The sequence below is a fragment of the Naegleria lovaniensis genome, assembly GCF_003324165.1.
Source record: "Naegleria lovaniensis strain ATCC 30569 chromosome Unknown tig027, whole genome shotgun sequence".
Taxonomy (NCBI): Eukaryota; Heterolobosea; class Eutetramitea; order Acrasida; family Naegleriidae; genus Naegleria; species Naegleria lovaniensis.
Window position 1 is genome coordinate 577,475 of NW_025407849.1, and position 10,563 is coordinate 588,037.

The 10,563-nt window shown below is 37.1% G+C and overlaps 4 protein-coding genes across 4 annotated transcripts; 3 read left to right on the forward strand and 1 right to left on the reverse strand.

Annotated features, from left to right (window-relative positions):
• Nucleotides 1-272: 272 nt before the first annotated feature.
• Nucleotides 273-3,435, forward strand: C9374_006530 (uncharacterized protein; the record flags this gene model as incomplete). Its single annotated transcript, XM_044696401.1, has 2 exons — nt 273-603; nt 656-3,435. 2 exons carry the CDS (start codon nt 273-275, stop codon nt 3,433-3,435), a joined length of 3,111 nt encoding a protein of 1,036 aa, XP_044547221.1.
• A 1,525-nt stretch (nt 3,436-4,960) lies between these two features.
• C9374_006531 (uncharacterized protein) lies at nt 4,961-5,329 on the forward strand (the record flags this gene model as incomplete). The annotated part of the gene is made up of 1 exon (XM_044696402.1): nt 4,961-5,329. The coding sequence occupies one exon, from the start codon at nt 4,961-4,963 to the stop codon at nt 5,327-5,329; it is 369 nt and encodes a 122-aa protein (XP_044547222.1).
• A 48-nt stretch (nt 5,330-5,377) lies between these two features.
• C9374_006532 (uncharacterized protein) lies at nt 5,378-7,336 on the forward strand (the record flags this gene model as incomplete). Its single annotated transcript, XM_044696403.1, has 1 exon — nt 5,378-7,336. The coding sequence occupies one exon, from the start codon at nt 5,378-5,380 to the stop codon at nt 7,334-7,336; it is 1,959 nt and encodes a 652-aa protein (XP_044547223.1).
• A 63-nt stretch (nt 7,337-7,399) lies between these two features.
• On the reverse strand, nt 7,400-8,662 carry C9374_006533 (uncharacterized protein; the record flags this gene model as incomplete). Its single annotated transcript, XM_044696404.1, has 1 exon — nt 7,400-8,662. One exon carries the CDS (start codon nt 8,660-8,662, stop codon nt 7,400-7,402), a length of 1,263 nt encoding a protein of 420 aa, XP_044547224.1.
• Nucleotides 8,663-10,563: the final 1,901 nt, after the last annotated feature.

Below are 10,563 nucleotides of genomic sequence, written 5' to 3' on the forward strand. Positions count from 1 at the left end.
CGTTTAAAGCTTTAGAAGTCCGTTTAATGATAAGAATTGTTGTTATTGTGTAGGGATCGTGTATTAGGGACATTGTGAAAGAACACCAATTAATAGAGCGGAGAAAAACGACTATAAGCCTCGTATTTGAAGTGTAAAAAACAAATCCCGCCCACTCTCCAAAAACCCTAACGAAAAAAAACTCTTTTTCCAGCAAGAAGTCTAGCCTTAATTGAAGGTTGATCATCATAACGCCCGAGAACCAAAAATCCTTGAATAACATTGGTCATCAAATGACTGAAACTCAATCCGACCCCAATACTACTTCTAATAACCCGGTAAGAAGACGATCTAGAGGAGGAAGAATATTATATCATAAGGCTTCATCGTCTCCTTCCACAAATACTCAACAGGCTGGAAACACAAGCCCACAGGGCTCAAACTCTTCTACAACCAGTGCTTCAGCCAATACTCCTTCCCATAACTCGTTAAGTAGAGGACAGAGAGGCAAACGAAGAGGTAGAAGAGGAGGATCATCATTTGATATAAACCCTGCGTCATCACCTCCTTCCACAAATCCTCAACAAAGCTCTGATGAAAAGCTAGAACTAAGAGTTCCAAAGTGTATGTTGAATTAGTTATTGAATTTGGACCACAAATATTTCATCATTAATAGTCATCAAGGTAAAGGATGTTGTTTCCCCAATCTCCGCATCGCCTCTAATTACCAAGAAGGAACTAACATCAACAAACGATAGTAATACTCCAATTGTTTCTTCATACTCCGAACCAATCACTGAATCTTTGGGTGCTGGTTTGTCAGCACTTCGTTCACAAGAAGTAGAAACATCAAACGACTCAACATTGTCATCTTCAACTACATCCTTGCTCGAAACACCCACTCTCGATTTGACTGATTACGAGAGTTGGAATGCCGAACAAGTAGCTTCACTATTGATTTCTCCTAAATCTTTGGGTGGTGCTGGTTTGTCGGTTGAAAAGGTGAAGCCTTTGTATGAGGCTGGTTTTGATGGCTCATCTCTCCACAACATTGTTGAGAATATCAAGTTGGACGGTGTAAAGTATGCCATTGATCAACTGCAAAGTACTTATAACAAGAGTAGCATTCCTCAACTCTCCGACACTTGTCAAACTGTTGTATTTTGGGTGCTCGATCAATTAATGACCAGACAATATTCACTATGGCAATTGGAGCCAGTGAGTAAACAAATCAAAGAAAAATTGGGCGAACCAATTTCAAAAGGAGGTGCTGAGTTGAGTCTTGATCAAGTTTCTTCATTGGATGTCAAAACTCTCAGCAAAGTTATTGCTGCCGTAGAGAAGGAAATAGTGAAAGGTGTAACAGAAGAAAAATGTATGCAATATGCCATCACGATTATGAAAAGCGACAAGGACTTTGCTTCAGTGTCAGAATATACTTGCAAAGCTGTTGCTGGGTGGATTACTACCAAATTGAGAAAGGCTGGCGAAGGAGGTTCTTTAATTAATATACCGTCCAAGTTGTTTGATCTTTGGAAGCACAAGTTGGAAGGAGAAATATCTGAAAATTTACGAAAGGAAAGAACAAATGCAAGATATGACCATCTCCGTAATTTACAAGATCCAACGAACATGAAAAAACTGGAAACACTCATTGGAAAATTTATCGATCTTCCTGTATTTGGAACGGGAGAAAGTGATTTGTCTCCAAAAGGCTTTAATCCAAATGCGAAATATCTTTTAACTCAGCAACGATTTGATATACTGAACAATGTTGTTAACGGAAAAACCACTGGATTGGTTTTATCGGGTCCTCATGGAGTTTCAAAATCATATACACTTTATTTGATAGTTGCCTACGCATTTGTAAATTCAATTCCAGTACTTTATGTTCCAAGATGTCGACTATGGCTCAGCAGTTACAACACAGATCAGGAGGCTGGTGCCAATAACTACTTGCGTAGATTGTTCTTTTCTCTGAATAGTGACATTCTTTCCACGACCCAAATTGTTGAATTACAGAAAGCAAGAAATGTGGTCCGTCATTTGAGCACACATTTTGGAAATGTGGGACCTATGTTCTATTTGTTTGATGAACATAATGAATTGTACAGACCTGACTATTACAACAAGATTCCTGCTTCCCTTGCTTATTTCCAAGATTTTACCGGATGGACAGGAGATACATCAGAGAAGCACACAGTTACCGTATATTGCGGAAGTGCTCATAGTTCCTTTGAAGATAATTTACCAGGAGGAGACGAAGAAAGAGTGGTCAGAATAATTCCTCCAACAACAACAGAGTTTGAAACACTGGTAGCAGACTTTGGTTTGAATCCAAAGGATAAAAGAATAGCCCATGTAACAGGAAGAATTCCAAGAGAGTTGAGATACTTGGCAAACTATTTGAAGGGCAAAAAGGGTACTGATGAAGATTTCAACCAATTTGTCATGAATATGCGTGGTGTATATGATCGAAGATTGGATTTATTAGTTAGTACATTGGACAAAAATAAGTTGGAAAAGTTTGAAAAGACGCTGGAAGATCTTTTTGCTCTTGGTATTTTAAATGGAAGACCTGATCGTGTTTCAGGGGTTGTATATGATAAGGGTTTATTGTACAAGGATTCTCTTGGAAAACTTTTTATCATTAACGATCCAGCAAAGAGATGTTTATTCCATCACTACTGCACAAAACTTGACATGCCAAACATACCGAAGAATGTTCATAATTCAGCGACAGGAATAATGTTTGAAAAACACTTGGTGAGACAAGAGTATGGAATTGGTAAACATTTAGAAAGAAAATTCTATGTAACAAATAAGTTGAGCTCAAACCCCACAACATCCACGTTATCATATGAAATTAACCTACAAGAAAGTTTTGATCTAAAGGATTTAAGCACTCTCGATCGAAGGAATTTCTTGAAAGGAACGGGAGTATTATTCATTCCAGAATCCGAAACTTTCCCAAGCTTTGATTATGTTATTGTTATGTACAAAGAGAAGCCAGTGGAAGTCTTGTTGAAACAAGCCACAATTTCTACTATTGATTCTCATTACTGTGATCAAAAGGGTAAAACAGATATGGATAAATTATTGAAACGTTTTTATGTTTTAGATAGAAAAGGAAAGGCAATGAAAAGAAAACAAAAAGCTCCAAAGCAGTATCATTTCTCATTACTCGAATTGATACTTCATGGAATTGTTGGAACTGAAGAAAAAGTGGAAACGGAAACCCTTGGAAAGTTACAAGCTCGCAAGGACGATCTAAAGTTCATCAAAGATGGAAAGCTTGAAAACTCAGTAACCTATGGTGGTGTTCAATTCACTTGGCATTACATTTATGAATCTGGTGCGGAAGAACAATCTGTAAAGAAGGTAAAGGAACATGGTATACTTTTTAGGAACCGGCAAGAAATTGAAGCCGATATGAAGATTTACTTTGAAAAATAAGTGCTGACGGGGTTTTGGTTTTGACCCATGTTTCGGAGACTAAAATTAGGTAGTAAAAGGGAGTTTTACTGAGGTTTATTGTGGTCAATAAAATCCTGGAAAGAGGCATTCCGCGATTTTCTCAATAACCAGACATAATCACACTATTTCTTCAAAAGAGACCCCCTAGTCGTTTGAGTTTATCTATCTTTTGATGGTATTCACTTGCTCTAACTCGTTGTGGTTCTTGAGATATGAACTCTTAAACTACAGGCGTTTTTCTTCATCGGTGATAGAGTGGTCAGAAAACCACTGTCGTTGGGACATGAGATATTTGCATGAGGTGACAGATAATGGCAAACAAACATACTTTTTTTGGGAGTCTGATCTCAATAACTACTTATCAAAAAAACATTGTTCTTTGGTGAGGATGGGTTGATTTGTTGGGTTCTAGGCCCATTATGGATGCCCAAACCCTTGCAAATAACAATTAAACTGTTTAAATCGCTCTATTTGATCATGAAACGATGAGATCTAGCTGCGAATAAATGGCTGAAATCTCATTTTAGAGAAAAATGATTGTCGAAGATTTTCGCTGGAAATGTCTGATAGTAAATTTTATAACTTTCAGGTTGATATGGTCTAGAGTCTGTCATGGATGGCAACCTTATGATTGAACTTGGAATACGTTAGTACATCACAAGATCTTGCATTGGACCAATTTTGAAGGTTGGTGATAGCCTCTGACAGCCGTAGGGCGAATCCATATTTATGTGTCGATAGTAGCCTCAGCGAAAAAATGACTCTCTCAAAGGAGAGGCTCACCATTATCATTCTTCATCTACTTGAATCCAGATAATCACAGAGGATGTTGTACACATCATTGTAAGCATGCTATGACATTTGTGGCTCCTAGGTACCTTCATGATCACCACCATGGTATGTTATGTGAAGAGGAAGTCCTGTGATAGTTATGGTTGTCGTCAAGAAATACAATTTGATATATACGTCATTCATGAGTGTTTGTGTATGTATCTGTTGTTTGTGACGAGATATTCGAACCATGTGTTGAACAGAACAGCTCCTGTCTCAAGCAGTCAGGTTTTTGGGGACTTTGATATTTTTTTAAAAAATATTTTGGACTCAAAAAATTCCAAGTTCAAAATGATAGAGAGGTCCAGCGAAAATATGAAATATAGCTCTTTTTCAATAAATACTGATCAATTGTATCTCAAATTGATATATGTAGTGTTACTCACCATGTAGAACACTAATATTATGCTCGTGTGTTGATGACTGACTCCTGACGCGGAATTGTGGTACTCCTAACAGCTGAGTGTGTCCGTGAGGGTGACGCTGCTTGATATAATCCTCTCCTGCTAATTAAACGTAGAGTGTAGTGAGTATGTGACATTTGTAGAGTATTTGTATTGTTTGTGACATGAAAATCAGCTTCTATGTTGAAGAGTCGGTTTTTCGCTGGAGGTATGACTTTGACGGAAGAATCACCTGTCATTTGTGACATTCCCGCTCAAATTGAAAAAAAATGTCTCAAAAACAATTACGCCAAGCAGAACTTTCATCATCAGATGATGATGATGCCGGAACTGATACCGATGATGATGACGATCAGCTTTTTTGTTTTTTGAAGCGTCCATGTGCTTCCTCCAAACATAATTCAAGAATGGATCACAAGCCATCCAATGACAACTGTGAGAAGGGAAATACCAAAAAATTCACTATGAAGGACATTTTAACGCCTTCTGAATTCCTTGTCAGATCCAACTCACAACAATATGCTGTTCCGTCGAATGAAGTTCCTCATTTACTTACAGCTCTTCTAAAAATTGTTAACAATCCGAACAAAACACAATCTCGTGAAGAACTCAAACAGTTGGCAGAAGTGTTTGAATAATTTAAAACTAGGACAGAAGAAAGTGACAAGGACTTTGAAAAAGACGCTATGGATCATATTAAAAAGTTATTGAAATACGATGACAAAGTACGGCCAAATATTGGTGGAAGAAATGAAACTCCAACCATTGTTCAAGTGAATGTCGGAGAGATGAAGAAACGACTTCATAATATGCCTCACCATGATCACGACAGACCCGAGACAGATCAATATGAATCGGAATTACTCTCAAGAAACCATGAAAAGATACAAGCAGTACTCAACAACTCAAAACCATTGAAACCAAGGGAAAAGGAAAAGCCAAAAGATTTAATTCCATCCATCGAGCCACTAGATTTCACTAAAGATTTGGACGAGTTGTTCAAGGGACTAAAAGAAACTTTGACACTTAACTTCGCGAAAGGAACAGAGGAATATCAATTTTATGCAATGCGGACTTACGTCTATTTCTATAATAGTGTGGTAGCTGAAAAATTTCTCTTTTCCAAATATCAGCGACAACCATTTCCAGTCAAAAAGATGACCTTTTTATTATTTTTAATTTGGGCAAGACAGAATGGATATGCGTACAAAACTGTCAAAGATTGCTTTTGTAATTCTTTTTGTAGAGTAATTGAACTCAATCCAATTCTAGGAGAATCACCACGAAGTGCTCATCCTGAATTGGTGGGAGGAGTGCTTCGATCTTTAGTGAGAAAGTACGGAAAGAAAACATTTAAAGTTAATGCATTATTGAACACTCATATGTTGGCATGGATCGATGAGCTTGACATGAACAAGTTTTCAGATATAATGGTGAAAGCACTAATTCTCGTTGGTAGATACACTGGATTAAGAGGAGACTCTCTTGTTCACATGAATTTGTCAGATATTGAATTTAAAACGAAAGATCATGACGAAGATGAATTTAGCGTAAACCTTTACATGACCATTAGAAAAGAAAAGCATTTACAAGGATGTGAGACACGCAAAATATGTGTTCATGGAAAGAAATCACAAAAATATTGTCCTGTGATCAGTTTACTCTATTATTTATACGTGAGAAACAAATCAATGTTTAAGAATGGAGTTAAAACTTGGAAAGAATTTCTCACTTCGAAAGATTTCTCGTTTGCCGCAAATTATACAGATGAACCTTTGTTTGTTCAAATCACTAATAACCACCGAGTCACGTCGAAAGATTTATCTAACCTACTCAAATCTTCCTCTAAAACACATCTTGGAATAATTTATTCAATGAGAAGTCTTCGATCTGGATGTATTATCATGATTTTTATTACATTAGTATTAATTTATGGACCTGATAGCGTCAGATCATTAGGAGCTATTCCAATAAGCGTTTGGATTGGTCATCTTCGACATGAATCAGCTGAATATTACATAAGACAAGCAATCACCTTATGCTTCAATTACACTGAATTCCAACATGGAGTTATTGACAAAAATATTACTATTAATGAAATTGATATGATTTATTGTTCAGGGTTAAAGAAAATTGTGAAAGATTCAACTATTAAGCGCTTCAAACCACCTCGTACTGTCATAGATGAGTTTAAATTATATCTACCAAGAGGCAAGAAATATTCTAATCCCGAATTGAAAAACAAGCCAGTGGTGATCCCCAGTTCAATTAAGGAACATATTAATGAAACTTACGAATTAGGTATTGAACAAGCTGAACGAAAGGATACTGCATGGTTTTCTTTTTTCATGAAATGTGCGGACGTGTTGCAATATACTCACAATATTAATTGGAATCAATTGAAGACCTCAAAGAAGAAGCTTACTAAGACTGTGAAATTTACATTGGTGAAGAAATGGATTGTTGAGAATTGGGAAAATCAGTCTGACATGTTGCACGAAGTGTTTTGTGCTGTGTCTGATTCGTGGGAAGTTCCTAATTGTGCCTTTCGTTACAAGAGAAGAAAATCAGATAAGGTTACTGTTGAGTGGGGTGGGTTTGGCTCCACCTACAGTAGTTCCTCGATTAGAGCAGTGTTCAAATAGAGCGGAGTGCTGATTTTTCAGAAAATTTTGAGTGTTATTTTGTGCTTAAATTGAACGGAGTCACTAGTTGGAAGAACAGTGTTGTACCTGTTTCCATTGAACGTCATCGTCCTCTGAACCATCTTTAGCAAGACCTAACCCTGCTTTTTTGAATCCGTTCACCACAACTGAGTCAGGTACATCCTTCAACGCATTGGAAATCCATTCGAGAATAAGTTTTTTGGTTACGCTATAGAAATTTTCTTGAGTACCCTTCTCAATTCTGTCAGCCTGGTTGTCATACCACTCACCTTGTAGTTGCTTGTAATTTGATTTGAACGATCTATTCATGGAAAGATCACACATCTGCATAACCTCGCTAGCATTCTTTGGTAAAGGCAGAATGGTAATGTCTTTGACCTTATCCCTTAGTAGGTCAACTATTGGTAAGTGGACATGACTATCTAAATTATCGAATGTGAGGAGTTTATGACCATCAAGGCTCTTTAGGAAAGGAATTAATACCATGTCACAATACTCTTTCATCCTAGGTCTATCCATCCACGCTTTCTCTTGTGCTGTAAACTTCACGTTGGGCTTCATTACTAAGATGGCGCCTGCTTCTTTCCTTGGAACCTTTTTCTGTTTGAAAATAATGAAAGCAGGTGCTTTCTTCACAGTAAGATTCTCAACATTCATAGCGGCTGCCAGAACTGTGGTGAATCTGTCCCTTTCTCCCTTTGGTGCTTTACATTTGTTGTTGTCAGATTTATCTAAGGTGACACCTTTACCATCCTCCATCCACTTCATGCAGTATGTTTCGTCATAATTAATTACCCATTTTACATCCTTTCTCTTTTCGATATCAATCACTTTGCATTGGAATTGTTCACAATCATTCAATACTTCTGTTGTGAGCTTGAGAGGCTTTAAATTTGGAGATCTTACATTAACATCATTTCGCTTCTTGAATTTGTCAAACCAGCCATTGGAGGCTTGAAGTATCTTGCCTTCGGATTCTGCCGCATCTCGTGCCCATTTCTTCACCTGCCTGGTTCTCACTTTCAATCCCTTGGTTCTACGTTCTCTGATTTTTGATACTACTTTGGTTTCTGCACCGACATCAAGTACAGGCTTCCTTCCTCCTCCTTTCTTTCGTATGCCTTCAACTTTTTCTTTGGAGTTCACACGGCTGTCTTTTCTCCACTCATAAAAAGATGACTCGGTGCATTCATACTTGTTGATTGCTGCAGTATTGCCATGTAATTTAGCGTAAGCCAGTACTTCTCTCTTCTCTTTGACGGACCAAACTTTTCTCTTCTGCTTGTGGCTGGATTTTGCAGGCATTTTTTTGATGGTGGGAAAAAAGTGTAACGAACACTCACTATTAGAGCGGAGTCCTCAAAAATTCCTAAAGCTCCGCTCTAATCGAGGAACTACTGTACTGTATGAGACATGGTTTTTTCCTAGAGTTGTTGCAATCATTCATGTGTTGATCTTGTTCTATTGTGTTATTATTGATGTTGTGGAGTGTTGTGATTCATTGTGTGATAGAAAGATTCGCTCATGTCACATTTGACAATTTTTCATGGATAGCCTGTGTTGATTCATGATGGCTACATTGAAAATAAAGAATTAATTCAGTGATTTTCATGATCAGTGGGGTTTGGCTCCACCTACTCTTTTTTTTGAGCCATTTTAACGACTTTACTATCAAAAAAAAATTTTGTTTTCAATAAGTCCTGTCCACGGTCCGAAGTTAACTGCTGAGGACGAGATATACTCAAATCCTAGGCTATTTTTCATTTCCTTTCTAATGGTGTTGAAATTTCTAAGAGATGTGAAGTGGTTGTTGAGTTATTTCACTCTGAATTTTGAAGGTAAATTGGCCCAAAAAAAAATTTAATGTTGTAAATGAAGAGAGGATGATTATTTATTATCGGACTGGTGTTTCAAACTGTAAAACCAGAGAGAAGCAAGGACATTGGAAAACAAGGTTTTTGGGGACTTGGAAATTTTTTTTAAAAATGTTTTGGACTCAAAAATTCCAAGTTCAAAATGATAGAGAGGTCCAGCGAAAACATGAAATATGGCTCTTTTTCAATAAATACTGATCAGCTGTATCTCAAATTGATATATGAAGTGTTACTCACCATGTAGAACACTAATATTATGGTTGTGTGCTGATGACTGACTCCTGACGCGGAAATGTTATACTCCTAACCGCTGAATATGTCCGTGAGGGTGATGTTGCTTGACATGATATTCTCCTGATAATTAAACGTAGAGTGTAGTGTGTATGAGATCTTTGTAGAGTGTTTGTATTGTTTGTGACATGAACAGTGATGTACCTGTTGAATGAATCAGCTCCTATGTTGGAGAGTCGGTTTTTCGCTGGAGGTGGAATATTTTTAAAAAATTTCAAAGTTCAAAATTCAAGCAAAAACTTGAAGTGAGGGTTGGCTCTATTTCGATAAATACTGATTGATATCATCTCTTATTTGAATATGTTGTTTAACTAACTGTGTGGAATATTGTTATTAGATTTAAATTGAAGAAACTGACTTGTGAGGAAGTGCACGTTTCTCTCCAGAGGCTTTTTTCATGATGATCTTTGATTTCTAGGTTACATACTATATATCAACAATTAGGTATTTATGTTGTCTAGATGTACGTTTTGAAAATTTTAATATTTGTGAAGTAGTTGTTGAGATATTAAGGATCAAAATGAGCTTTCCCGGTCAGATCACGTCAAATGTCCCTCTCGACCAAAATATCTAAAATAACGATTCCATTTCTTGGATAGATATTAGGTTTTAATCCATAGAATATAGAGAGAGTTGAATTTTTGGTAGTTACTAAGTAGTTATTGAAGGGTTTGGCGGGCGGCATGTCGTTTGGGGCGCTTGATTTGCGATAATGACATTCCAGCAAAATTGAAGATGCGGTCTTTGTCTCGAAAGTTTGTTCTCATGTAATGAATTCATCAAAAATGTCTCCATTTCTTCTTCTCTATCTGCTGAACTTGGAATTTTTCGAATTGGTGAAGTAGATGTTGTGGTTTCATATATCCTTTTTGTGGGAGTTGTTGCTCAGCGGACTTTTGATATTCTTCAAAAAAAAAATTGTAAAAAAAACGCGCCAAAACTCCCTGCGTTGTTGTGGCCGTCATCAGCAAGTTTCATCATGAATTGACATGGTCGTTCATTGAAATTGATTGTATAGCATGTCAACATCATTTTCAGCAG